The 14089-nt window shown below is 59.3% G+C and overlaps 1 protein-coding gene across 1 annotated transcript in view; it reads right to left on the reverse strand.

The window, feature by feature from the left end:
* Positions 1 to 3905: 3905 nt before the first annotated feature.
* Positions 3906 to 14089, reverse strand: part of LOC122367399 (lysine-specific demethylase 3A-like) — a 38106-nt gene continuing 27922 nt past the window's right edge. Inside the window, exons 3-7 of the mRNA XM_043340444.1 lie at positions 12970 to 13330; positions 10351 to 12527; positions 8992 to 9114; positions 7548 to 8483; positions 3906 to 4935 (exon numbers count right to left, since the gene is read on the reverse strand). Coding sequence (XP_043196379.1) covers positions 4492 to 4935; positions 7548 to 8483; positions 8992 to 9114; positions 10351 to 12527; positions 12970 to 13330 — 4041 coding nt within the window. The 3' untranslated portion in view covers positions 3906 to 4491. The remainder of the gene's footprint in view (positions 4936 to 7547; positions 8484 to 8991; positions 9115 to 10350; positions 12528 to 12969; positions 13331 to 14089) is intronic.

The following is a 14089-nucleotide window of genomic DNA, read 5'->3' on the forward strand; positions in this document are numbered from 1 at the left end:
GGCCTTTAAGGGCCTTAACCCTCGCCGGCCGATGGGGGGAGGGGCGGGTGCCGCCCCTCCATACTTTTTTTCGCGATAGCCCCGAACACGCCGGCGATAGAGAGCTGAAGCTTTGAATACCTGACCTTTGAATCAAGCCGGATCTTTTGACACCAACCGCATTTTCGGGTCAGATCAGGTCACTGACCCATGAGGTCATAAGTGAACCTCTGCACGGTCTTCAGATGTCGCAACTTCGCAACGCCCTCACTGCCAGAGGAGATTTCACAGGGAAATGAACCTTAGAGGACCTAGTATCCATTAGGAGTCTCACAACCTGTACATCTCGGATTTTTCCTAAAGGTCATATGAGGTCAGAGGTCAGCTCATTTTCGTGATCTCACCATTAGGTGTAAGTCAATGGGGATAAACTGAACACTTTTTCTGGCGCCGGAAACGATCTCCAACCATCTCAAGCACACCGAATCGTGATTTCATGCACTCCTTGCAAGGTTCGATGCGTCACTTTTGCAATGTTGACCTTGCGCGACGTCATTTATGAAGTTATAAGGGTCATATTAGTTTGTCGTCAATAACTACCGATCAAATTGAGCTAGCGAGTCGGGAAAGCCATCAATGGACTCAGGAAGACCTGCCGAATCGAATGCTATGCGACATGACCTCCTTCGACCAATTTCGTGACCTGGGGGCGCTGACCTGACCGTGACCCGAGGTCAACACCCTCAGTTTACCTCACCCAAACAAAAAGTAATCATTCGACGCGCCTGAGAGAGGCGAACACGATGCTGGCAAAATCGCCGCTCTGCGGCCGTTTTTTTGCGAAGTTATTCACCAAAAACGGATCCGTGCCTTGAGGCACTTGACCTGACCTCAGAGGTCACCGGTTGACCTAGGACCTTAAAATCGGGTATCGATCTCTGCGTCTTGTAGCGGCGCATACGCTCGTTTTTCCGCGACGCGCTAGCTCCACCTGGGGCGAAACGGCGAGGGGGTCGTACCCGCCCCCCGCCCTCTCGGCCGGCGCGTATGTAGAAAACCTATAGATCCGGGCCGTCGAGGGTTAAACTGGCCTCTGATGGCCCAGACCGACCTCTAAAAGTCCCACACCGGCCTCTGATAGTCAATCAGCCCAGTTGCAGTGGTCGCTGATATAAAACCTCCTAAAAACGTCATAGGTCTGGCTGAGCCTAGCTGGGCCGTTCATGCTGATTTTTATAGGTACCTATATTGAAAAGACTCGCTTTGCACGTTTCACGCTTGCTCGTAATGAAAAAGTTGCTGGATGCCTCTGGAATTTGCACGGGTGCCAACGGCTGCGGAGGACAGGGGAACGCGTCCATCAGTTTGAGTTTATGGACGGGAGTCTCCCTGAAATTTTAATCAATTTTGTTTTTGTTTTTGTCTCGATTTTTTTTTATCTCTGAGCATGTTTGCCGTTTGCGAAAACAAAGTGGCCGAAATCCGAGGAGAAATTGGAATTTGGGGGTAGGTTAGGTTTTGGACCTCTGGAACCCTGGCCCCCCCACTTTCGAAAACGTTCCTACGCCTATGGCGCACCATGTGGCCATGCTCTCACCGAATCACGTCATAATCCACCAAACGGCGCGCCTCGATCACGGCCATCCGCCTTTAGCGCAGATTGCACACAGTGTCGACGCTGTAAGAGCGCTGAGAGAGAGGCGATGGGCCAGCCGGGCCGGGCGATGGCCCAGGCGGGCCGGGCGATGGCCCAGGCGGGTCGAGCGATGGGCGGGCCAACCGGAATGGAGCCAGGCGGGCCGAGAGAGGCCGCAGTCGAGCCCGGTGTGCGTTCCAGCCCGGTACCTCTCCCTTTTTTGACCTGACTTCTTCAATTCTTATGCTTTCTTATCGAAGCGTCTATTTTTATAGCATTTTCGTTTTCGAGCAATACAGGGCCGGATTAGGTACTGGCATAGGGCATACATGTGTCTTAACAAGTCTGAAGGAACGAAAAAAAAATCATTCAACACTTCAAGTTCAATCAAGTTGTTTCAGTTTCATGTCAGTGCAGAAGGCTGGCTTACCTTTGGAGGTCCATCCATCCGGAAGTCCATTCGAGTCTCCGACTTGGCGTCTCATCGGGTTCAGGTCGGCTGCAGCGCAGCCTTCCTTACAGTTTCTCACAGGGCACAGCTCACACTCACCATTTGTCCCGGATCAGATTCGAGTCACTAGAATACGGGACTCAAATAACCCGTCGCAAAACAGATGAAAATCGGGTGACACGGTCCGCCAGCAGACACACAACACAAACTCGGGAGTCGTAGCGTGCGGTGACATGCGATTTTCACCTGTAACTACACACTCGCGCTTACTACGCATGCGCAAGGGATCGCTCGGTGCCCCTCCCTTCCCCTTCCTTTCCCCACCTCCGCCATTCCCCTTCCCCCCTCCCCCTCACCCAGACTGCCTGCTAAACAGCTGCAGCGTTTTTGATAGAATAAGTACCTACGTTACGATTCACTCATTACTCGATAATAATATGAGTGCAGCCTCGCTAGTTGGATGCGCGGGCAGCATAAATTCATGAGGCCACGATGAGGCCACGAGGCACGATCGTCCCCGTGCGGTGACAATCGCACCTATAGTGCGTACCTATCGTTCCACGGTAGCATGCATTCAGGACGAGGGCCTCGACAAAAATCGCGAATATATCTTTTTTGGACGGCGATTTTTTTCAGCTTGATTACTTCCATCCTTTCCGACGTGACATCAATTTGCCTGTGCGCAAGTGAATTGTCAGCCGAATTGAGCGCGTGCCCTAGTCACGCCCTCCCGAGTCCCGAGTTGTTTGTGCAATACGTGACCGGGCGGGGAAGTCGCCATCGCAGTTTGTTACACTGTCCCGGCCCGTCGACCGGCAGAGGGATTGGGGAACGACGCACTCAGACAAACGCCAAACATACACACAGACAGAAACATCTAACACAGAGCCAACAAAGTGGGTCTGGTGTGGGAGTCTGCCGGTCGATCGGACGGTACACCGTCATGGCAGCATGCATCATCTTCTCTCGCTGAACGTGCCGGTAGGATGAAGGAAAACGATGATAATATTCCGTCCCGTGCAGCGAGTAGGCAGATTGGTAATGGATGCAGCGGGTAAAGGTTGGCATATGTGAGCGATCGTCGGTCTATATCGGGTCAGTGGATGGTGGGGAGCGGCCATCATACCAGCCTAACCTGTTACGGCTTCAGGACATGCCACAGCTAGATCATATGCCATGGAAGTTAGTCGAGAAAGTTGGTAGTGAGTGAAATAAAACATTTCTTGCGCGATGTTCAATTGTTTATGGTCCGGTGATAACCAGCATGAGTTGACGCTGTTGCAGTTGCAACTACCAACGGTAACAATTCCAAGGAAACATCGCAGGCCCGTTTTCGTAGCACCTGTCTAGCAAGGACGAGCTTACTTGAAAGAGGCCGCGTCACCTTCATTCCATCGTTCATTTCTTCATTCATATATGCAAAAGCCACGCCAGCGCAAAGTAAAAATGTGTCAGCAAAATAATACCAAATTTCGTCGTCTAATGTATCACATGGCTGACAGTGTATGCATTTGTGCCGGTGCTCACATTCAAGCATGAAGATCGAATGGTTATTACGCCATACAGTAACTGTGGTCACTGGCTCCCCAAACGTATCGAAGCGAATTGAGACTGTAATAGGCCGAAATATGGCTGCGAATGATCATAGAAACGAACCAATACCAATGACAAAAGCCAAGCCTCAATAGCGACTCTGCTGAAATGCGTCATGAGGCTAGTTCTGTCAAAGACCGCTGGAAATGCTGGTTTTCACTGGCAAAGGGCCACTGACGCGTTACAGTACCCAGCTCGCTGCCTCGTTTCCTCCACCCAACGACGCCCATTCACCACCGGCGCACGTCCAATTGAACAGCATATATTTTGGAAAACTACACGAGCCACACTATACAGTGAACACAGACGACAGAACGGTGGCGGTGACCGGCGCGCCGCGGCGCGCGCGGCCTTGCCCGGTACATACACGGAGTTCTGTACATTGTACATTGTACAGGCCGGCGTGACGACAGCACGCGTCAGCAGTACATCTGCTGCAGAACGTAACGACAATGCCCGCCGGCCGAGCGCCGGCTCTGGAAACGACAGCGGCCCAACATCGAAACAACTCCCCGACCCGGCCCCGGCGGCGGCCGGGCGAAAACAACCCACAGCGACGCGCGCGAACACACAGAACACTCACGCACCCACACATACATACACACAGCACGGTACAATGGTAGCGCCGACGGACACACGGAATCTGCCGGTCCGACCGCCAGCGCGGCCAGCGGGCGCTGAAAGACTGCCTGTGGCCGCCGGCCGCGCGCCCGGCTCGGCCCCATTTTGTACGCCGCCGCGCGGTGCGGCCAGTGCGCGGGCCGCGCGCGAGAGATCACCGGTGGGGCAGGCCGGGCGCCGGCCGGCGGCCTCCACTGCCCAGAGATCATCCCTAGCTGGCGCCGGCCGGCGGCGAGCCGCCCCCGCCTCCGCCCCCGCCCCGCAGCAGGCAGGACACCGCCTCCTTCATGGCGTGGTAGATGATGTTCTTGATCTGCCGCTTGTCGTCGTGGCCGGCGGTTTGCGCGCCGGCTCCTTCGGCAGCGGCCGCGGCCACGGCTGCCGCGCGCAGCTGCTGCGTCAGCTCGAAGCTCACGCCGACGTTCTCCGGCGAGACGAACTCGACCGAGGCGCTGATGCAGGAGCGCAGGTGCCGCAGCTGGTACGGCGCGCCGGCCGGCACGAACACCGCGTCGCCCTGGCACTGAAGTACCGCGTACCCGGAGACGCCGTACTCTGCGTGCAGCCGGCGCCGCAGCGGTCCGTCCAGGTACCAGGTGGGCTCCAGCAGCGGGTCGTGCTCCCGGTCGGCCTCCTCGCCGCGCTCCACAGACACCTGACGGGAGGCGATGGGAGGTCAGTCGACGGTATTTACCCACGGCGGCGGCCAGACAGCCCGTCGACCGGATCACGGAACCACTCTTGAGCTTGACGACCGCGCTCGATCGACCTAAAGCCAGGCACACTCAACAGTCCATCAAATGAGCCCATTTAGCCAAGTTCACGGCATTTGTGATGACTGCTGAGAACGATGAGGCAGTTGACACGGGTTCGCAACGAGCGGCAGCATAAATGAGCTACAGTGAACTACCACAGCACGTCCCAAGGACGCTCGTTGTCACGGGGCTTCACCAGTCATACGTTAAATGCATACGGCAATATGACAGAAACGCAAGCAGCGTTCTACAGTAATGGCATTCAGCATTCAAGGTTTACGATCTTTACACAACGATTACCATCTTGCATATAAGCAGCGTGGCGCCTGTGTGCGAGTCGCCAAAGCAATGAAAGATAAACTTATAAAGCATCCTCAGGCCATTAGCCCAGGGTAAATGCTTGCCTCTGGTGATATAGGTATCTACGATGAAGGCTTTAGTAGCTCGGCTCGAAACTCGTGAGTCACCAAGGGCATACGGCCAGACCTGATCCCCAGCCCGGGGCAAGTATATGCGACGTCTAAAGTGTCCAGCAAACGCCTCATAAAGCAGCAGCTCATGACTCCCCCTTGGTATTCAACCCGGCTTCCATCTCCACTTTCCCGTCACTGGGGCACGCCCCGCCGTCCCAGCGGTCACCGCTCGTCACAGGTCGGAGGTCATCTGAGCGGGCCACCCCGCCACGCCCCGCCGGGGACAACTGGTGCTAACACGGCTACATAATGCAGCCACCGGTCGCCGCGACCGCGCACCTATAATTCAGTGACAGCGCGCAAGGCGTCACCGTCAGACCGACTTGGAGGTGTCGCAGAGACCGCGACCTGCATGAGAATGCCGCCGGACCGGAGTCACCGCGAGTTTCAGCGGACGGTTCGACACCAGCGGCCGCTGACCGGTGCGTCGCTTTCGGTCAGCGTGAAGTTCAACAGCACCGTCCTCCGCGAGGCACACAAATTCTACGATCCGCCCGCACCGGACAGCCCATGTAGGGCCCGTTCATTTGGAGCCGGCGGTTTTCGCTGACGTCGGGGCCGTCTACCCGGTGATCCGGCCCCCATTATAGTCACTCCGGCTCTCGAGGACAGAGAGAGATGGCCAGTCTATCACCGCTGCAGCTGTCAAACGCCCACCGCCAGCGCCGGCTCATCAGCCTAGAGACGGAGCGGACGGAACGGACGGCCACACTGAGAACACTGAGCCCGAGTCAGCAAACCCAAAATGTCGGGCTTTGTTTCGGACGTACGCTATAGTTCAGATGATTTTGGCTTCTCAAAAGGAGATCCGGCTATTATTACCAATTTTGGGCGCGTAAGAACAACCATTCTCAACTTTGTTGAAGAGTCTTTCGAATACCAGAAAATATGCAAACAATGCTCATTATATATGCCTGATCGTCTGCGTTCTGCAGCAGAGCGCAGTGGATACACCCACTCAATACCCGTGTTCACCAGCCGCCAGAAATGTACCGTCGCCCACCGTGTGACTTGGCATGTCCGCGTGACTTGGCATGCGGCGGGGGCGGCCGGTGCGTGTCGAGTTCAGCAGCAGCCGGGAGCAGCTGGCTCAGCTCGGACGGCGCACGTCCCCACAAGACGAACGGCCGCCGGTCACACGCGGAACCGCTGGACGTCAGCGACACTCTCCGGAACCGGGGGCGGCGGCCGGCCGTCGCCCGCGACCACCGGAGTCTACAGGCACGCCGCTGCCCGCAGACCCCACCAGTCTGAATTCACAACTACCTACATGGAAATTATCTGTCTGCCTTGCCGGGACCCCGTTCGCCGGGGAGCGCCGTCGGGGACCGCCCCAGGCCGGCGCGGCGGCCAAGTGGGCTGTTTGCCGAAATGGGCCGCTGAGATCGGCCGCCGCCGCGGCTCAATGTCCAATCTATATGCCGTTACATGCTCGCAGGGACACGGCTTCGGGGATAGGCATGTAAACTGAAATAGACCCGCGCCGCCGGCTCAGGGGAGAGACACAGTACCTAGTTCGCTGTTTCGCGGCGTCGGTTTAACGGGTATGCGCATTTTTTTCGTGAAGGTCACCACACAATATGGAAATTGGTTGCACGCAATGGCGTCGCGTTTGTGGAAAACATGGCACTCATCGTCCATGGCTATGAATAACTGAGCAGCCAATTTGCAGCTATTCACTGCAAAATCAATGAAAAGATTTCCGGCTAAGGTGATAACCATATGGGACAACGCCCATCACTTCGGATAACGTCCGGCATACTGCACTTTTCGCTCGCACACAATGCACCATTTTAAGGTCCCTCGCCTTACGGAATGGACTCACCGAAACCGCACAAAGATGTTAGAATATCCGAGCGAATGCTAAAGCAAGCGAGACTGCCTTACATAATAATATAACCCTGTTCACAGCCATCACACTTTTGAGGAACAACAAAGTCTAACACAACCGTGACGCAAAATCTCGCCATTCCCAGTCTGGCCCACTCCCAACTATCGCGAACGTCACTGCACAGACCAGTGCAACAAGCGTTTCTCACCTTGTTAAGCAGGTCTCGTATTTTGTCAGCGTCGGCCGCGTGGTAGATGTGCCAGATGACGCCGGCGCGCTCCTCCTTGACGCGGCGCTTGGTGAGCGGGTCACAGCCGGCCTCCTCGACAGCGCGCTGAACCTCTGCCTCATCCTCCCCGCTCGCCTCGGCGCCGACCACGTACGCCAGCACATTGACCGAGTCCGACACGTCCTGACGCAGGCAGGTGGCCGCCGCCGAGGCCGCGCTGCCGTACGCCGCGTGCAGCCGCGGCCCCAGGTCAGGCCGCACGAAACACTCGGGCACACAGCCGACCAGATTGTGGCGGCCGTCCCGCCGGGTGTACTCGGTGACCGGCAGCGCGGTCATCAGGTCATTGTAGCGCGCCGGCATCACATCGGCAAACTCCTCGCCGGGCGGCCAGTCGCGGAGCCGCAGCAGGCGCGGCTGGCCGGCGTCGTCGCGCGGACGCTGCGCACGGTCGGTGAAGCCGTCCCAGAAGCGGCGCTGCGGCTGCGCTGCCTGCGGCGCGCCGCTCGTGCAGTCCACCGTCTCCGACTGCTCTTCGCCGAACTCACGGGAGAACGAGTCGGGCGTCCAGATGGTGGCGTCCAGCCGACTGCTGACGCCCGAGCAGAGGACCGGCTGGCCGCGCCGCCACTGGTCGCGGAACAGGCGCAGCGCGCCGGCCGCGTCCGGTTCGGTGAGCCGCAGCAGCCGGCCGTCACACAGCCAGCCGTGGCGCACGTCCGGATACTGGCGCTGCGACTCACTCGGCGTCATCACCCGCGGCGGCAGGCGGGCCGCGCGCGGCCGAGGCGCATCCCGACGCACAAAGTACTTGAGTTCGGGCTGCTCCGGCGAGCCCGGCTGACCACTCGGTGACTTATCAAAGGTTTCCTCCAGCGCGGCGAGCGCCGCGTCGCCCGGTGTCTTGGCGCGATCCTGCGAGAGGCGGAGGTATTGGTCAGGGCGCGGTCAGCACAACAAGGAACAGTAAACACGCTGTAAATCACCCCTCCGCCCGCAAAGTTAGTGACGCGAGCCACCCCGTGGGCGGTTAGAAGGCCGGGGCATCGGTCGCAAAGTTAGGGCGGCCTAGAGGGGCTTAGCCCGCACGCAGTAATGACTCCCGAGCGACCATCGGCCCGGTTACGACTCGGCTAGGGCGTGCCAGGCCGGCGACAAATGAACGCAATACCGCACACCGGCACACGGCGGGACAACGGCGACCCCTGGAGCCAAAACCTAAGCCCTTCAAGCCCGGAGCAAATCGCCGCTACCATTACTCATGCAGCTACATTGAAGGGTCGAGTGATACACACGAAACTTGCTGACCTAGTCAGGCAAAGTTAACGTTAACCTCTCAGGTTTCTAGTCACTCAAAAAAGTCGTTGAAAAGCCACCGCATGCGGGCACCCAAACCCTCCTTCAACAGCCGAGCGTCTCTCACATTTTTGGAGTTGGGTTTCTCCTGTAGCTGGCCTCCCTCGGTGGTTCTTAGCAGCAGGTTCCGCAGCGTGGACAGATCGACCTCCTTGTCGCCGCCCTCCGTCTCGCTCTCACTGTTGGAGACCTGCCGGGCGAGGTACGGACACGTCAGACACAGACAGATAGACACAGAGACAGGCACTCACACAGCCGGGCGGGCGCTATTTGTCAGCGCGGCGGCCGCGCGGTGCCCGGCCCGGCGCGGACCATCAGCGGCCGACAGACCTGTTATGGTACCGTGTCACGGGCGCCGCCGGCGCCGCCAAACAAATGGGTAGCGCCACCCGACAGAGGGCCACGTCAACACCCATAAAGCATCCAATTTCGCCAACATCGGCGCCGCCCTGTCATCGGTTAAGTCCAGAAATTGGCCCACTTTGGCCACGGCGGGTGCTTCCTATGGCCGCAGCTTGATAAGTTATTAACTAGTTTGGAAAAACGTGATAGACCTGAACTGATACGAAAGATAAAGACCAAACAGAGTTTAGACAATACTTGAACCGGTAAATGTAAAAAACACCGTTCCGTGCTTCTATCCTCAGGATACTGAAATCCATCTCCTCCACTCCGCAACCCCCCTCCGGGCTGGACAGGCAACTTTATCTCATGCGGGCTGCTCCCTTGGAGCGGCACCGCTGCTCCCGAGGGAGCGCACCCCGTAGCCGGGTGCAGTGAGTGCCTTGGGGCTGGGTGGCCTGTCCTCTGGACGGGCTCAGCCCCGGCGACTCACTAGGGTGCCTGCCCAGACCAATGTCTCCCCCTATATCCTATCATCCTCCCGGCTCTGCAATGGTCTTGTCAGACCGAAAGGGCCTAACCCAACAAAACAAACAAACAAACAAATGTAAAAAAAAAAACATCACCCCCGTCCGTGCTTCTATCCTCAGGATGCTGAAATCCTTCTCCTCCACGCCACAACCCTCTCCGGGCTGGACAGGCAACTTTATCTCATGCGGGCTGCTCCCTTGGAGCGGCACCGCTGCTCCCGAGGGAGCGCACCCCGTAGCCGGGTGCAGTGAGTGCCTTGGGGCTGGGTGGCCTGTCCTCTGGACGGGCTCATCCCCGGCGACTCACAAGGGTGCCTGCCCAGACCAATGTCTCCCCCTATATCCTATCATCCTCCCGGCTCTGAAATGGTCTCATTGGACCGAAAGGGCCTAACCCAACAAAACAAAAAACAAGCAAACAAATGTCAAAACACGGTGGCAAGCGAATTATAGGCATGAGCGAAAAAAATGACGCTGAAAAACTAAATCCAGAAGAAAAAAAGAGAAAAAGGTATAGAGAAATTAAATTGACAATGATATGCACGGCCACTCACGTCAGAGTTTTTCTTGGAGTCGTAGAGCGCCACGTTGGCGAGCAGGGTCAGCGGCGAGCCCTTTTTGTCGTCGTCCTGGTCGCCGCCGTCGTACTCGTCCAGCTTGTGGCGCGCTCCGTTGGACAGTTCGGCCGTCTCGGAGGGCTCCGGGCGGCGGGCCGACTCACATTGGCACACCAGCGCCAGGCCGGCCCGGCGGCGGGCGTCATGCACCCGGCTGCCCAGGTACGAGAGCGCGTCACCGGTGACAATCTGAGTCAGCATCAGCCGCTGCTGGTCGTGCGGCTGCCGGCTGCTGCAGAGCATCCACTGGAACCGGTCGCGGTCGCGGCCCGGCTCGACCCCGGCCCGCACCGTGCCCTCCTGCCGGGTGCGGTAGCAGTCCATGCACACGGCGAACCCGCACTTGGAGCACACCCAGTGCACGTTGAACAGACTCGTCTCGCACACGTCACACATCTCGCCGTAGCCGTGCACGACCCGTTTCCAGGCGACTGTTTTGTCGGTGTTCATGTGCCTCCGCGCCGCCTCCTGCTCGACGCCGACCAGCTCGCAGAACTGGTTGCTGGCGTGGTTCAACAGGAGGCGGGCCACCTCAGTCTGCATCTGCGGAGCCGGCGGCGACTGGCCGCGCTCGGCCGGCAGCCAGAGACGCTTGTCCTCCTCCTCAGCGTCCTTCTCCGGGTCGCAGAAACCGGCCACAGTCAGCACGCCAGACTTGGTGTACCGCAGCCGGCGGAACGACGTGAACCGACAGCAGTTGCTCAGCTTCTTATTCCGCTGACCCTGTGTGATACGGCACTCGCGACACTTGGGTAATTTCGACGAGAGGTCGCAGCATGACTGGTTCTGCACAAAACTCGCGCCTGACTTCTTCAGCTTGGATATCGACGGCCTCTTGAAGGATTCTACCTTCTTGGGCGGAGACGGTTCCTTCTTCTCCGGCTTCGCGGGACGCTTTGGTGTCTTGGCCGGCTTCTCTTTGGTGCGTCGGCCGCGCTTCTTGGCCGACTTGGTGTCCTGTCTCCTGACATCACGGGTGGGCGTGTCGTCCTCCTCACTACCCTTATCACTATCCGAATCGCTGGCGTCCGACACCTTCTGGCGCTTGGCCTCACGCGGCGGGGTCACTGCAGCAGCGATCTCCAGGGCGGCCTTTTTGGGCGGCTTGCGGCGGGGTGCCGGTTTACGCTTGGCCGGCGGCGTGCTGTCGGAACTATCCGAGTCACCGTCACCGTTCACTGTCGCCGCCGGCTTCGGTTCGGGCGCCGACGGCGGTGACGGCGGGGTCGACCTGACGGTGGGGGTGGGCGCCGGAGACGCGGCAGCCTCCGACTCGGCCGGCTCAGACTTAACACTGCTCGGTGGCGACACCTTGATGACTGGTTTGACGCCCTCAGCGCTACCGTTGGGCAGCTCAGCCGGTGGGTTTGACGAACCGTTCACACTGGACGGTGTCGACTCGGTGTCGCCGCCTGCGTGACGCTGCAGCCATTTCTTCTTCAGTTTGTGCGTGTAGGTGGACGGCCTGGTGTCGGCCGGCTCCACCTTGACAGCCACGTCGGCCGGCGCCGGCGAGGAGGTGCCTGACGGCGGCGCAGAGGCCGATGAGATGACCGCCGGCGCCGGCGGAGCGGGCGGCGCCGACCATGAGTCGCGCTCGCGGACCACAGGCGCCGGGCTGGCCGAGGAGCGGACTGGGTTAGCCACCAGAGCCAGCGGCTCGTCGGGCCGGCTCGCCGGCTGCTGCTGCTGCTGCTGCTGCTGCTGCTGCTGCTGTGACTGCTGCTCCTCGGGACGCGGCCGTTTGGCGGGCGACACGCCCAGGTTCAGCACCGGGGTGGAGGCCGGCCTCTTGGGCGACTCGCGGCCGGCGGCGGCGGAGCGCGAGCCCACACTCAGGTCGAGTGTCTGGTGCTGAGTAGGCGGCGTGGCCGGCCGGCGGCCGCCGTGAGCCGGCGGCGGCGGACGGCTGCCGGCGCCCGTCAGACCGGCCGGCGGCGAGTACACGGAGCGGTGCGGCGGCGGCGGCACCGCCGGCGGCAGGTACGGCGAGCAGCTGCGCTCGCCGCCGTGTGCCGGCACCGGCCGCGGCGGCGGCGGCAGACGGGCCTCCGGTGGCGCCGGCGAGCGGCCGTGCGGAGGGTGCGACATCGGCGGCTTGTAGCTCGGCTGACCTGTGGATGGAGAGGGAGGGGCGACAATCAGAAACACAGCATAGATAAACCACGCGTCACGAGTTACACGTCATACGCAAAGCCGATCTACTATCTGCATTCTGATGACGCTTCCTGTAGATATGATATCAATGAATCAGATCAAAGGTATTCGTATCCCTTAGTCACATGATCGATAAACATGAGCGCTCTGAGCCATATACAGACTTCCAATGCATACCAACGGCAAAAGAAACTAAACAAAGCATAAACCTTTTGGTATGCTATGTGACATCCGTGTTACGACACCATCTGCCTCGCTATCCAACCCTGGCAAGCCCCGAGACGAGCACGCCACCTGTACAATGCCTTCCCAGCGGCGCCAGACCCGGGGCGCCACCTGGCACCGCTCCCTCCCACCACACGGCAGATCCCCGGCCTCTGAGCGCGCCCTGGCACGTACCGGGAGGGGCTGCTGGCAGGTACGGGCTGTGACGGTCGGCCACCGGCTGCGGCTGCGGCGGCGGCGGCTTGGCGGCGTGCATCTGGACACCCTTGAGTTGATCGTAGTAGGAGGCCAGGTAGTCGGGGCCCGGGTAGCCGGGGCGGACGGCGGCCGCCGCCGGCCCGGCCGGCTCCGGCTTGTGCTGCCCGGCCGGCTCGGTGCTCTGGTAGAGCCGGTGGATGCGGTCGTGGATCATCCGCTCCGGCTCAGAGGAGACGTCGCCCGGCCGGAGGTCGCTGTACCGGCCGCTGGGGGGAGCGGGAGGCAAGCCCGGCAGGCCGCCGGCGGACGAGCCCGGGGGAGCCGAGCCCAGTCGACCCTGAGGAACAGACAGGCAAACAGGTCAGTGAAGAATACCACACGACTGCACAACAATAACATCACCAGTCAGCGATCACATGACTCAGCTGGCCTGGTTCCCACAACTCGCAGTCCAAACAGAGGTGATCAATACAAACAACACAACGTAAACTCACAGACGCGCCCCCGGCTGTGTCGGCCTGGTTCCGCGGTCCGCTGCGACCCACCCTACTCTAGAGGTGCACAGAGGTCGAACCGAGGCCGCTGAACACAGACCAACTCACACAGAAGCAGGCACGCACTAACACCCTAGAGCTCATTCCGTCCTCAGGGGCTGGCTGGCCGCCCGCTGACCCACACTGGGATATTGCTCCATACCCAGCGCCCGTCCGTCAAAAGCCACCACCAATCAACATAGCTCGGCGATCTTCCTTCTCACTGTCTCGTAACTGACGCAACAGTAACTCATTACATCGACAGGTAAATTTCTGTTGCTGATGCATTGTTTCAGACATGCAAGTGCCTTATTCGGTGCAGCTAAGCATGCCGATATTTCCTCAACATTTCACGCAACCCCGAACCTGTCAGTTCTGCTACACTTTGATGGGCCAAACTCAACTGGACCCGTTGACCCTCTATCGACGAATTCAGAAGCGCAAAACCACTAACAACCGGGCATCGTCTAATCATTACCACGCTTCCACCAGTCTACCTCGCCCACCGTCCGCATTCCACAATCCACCGATCCTGTCCGTATCTCGACATCATCTCCGAGCGT

This window comes from Amphibalanus amphitrite, unplaced genomic scaffold (assembly GCF_019059575.1).
Source record: "Amphibalanus amphitrite isolate SeventyFive unplaced genomic scaffold, NRLGWU_Aamphi_draft 000031F_arrow, whole genome shotgun sequence".
In the NCBI taxonomy this organism is placed as follows: domain Eukaryota; kingdom Metazoa; phylum Arthropoda; class Thecostraca; order Balanomorpha; family Balanidae; genus Amphibalanus; species Amphibalanus amphitrite.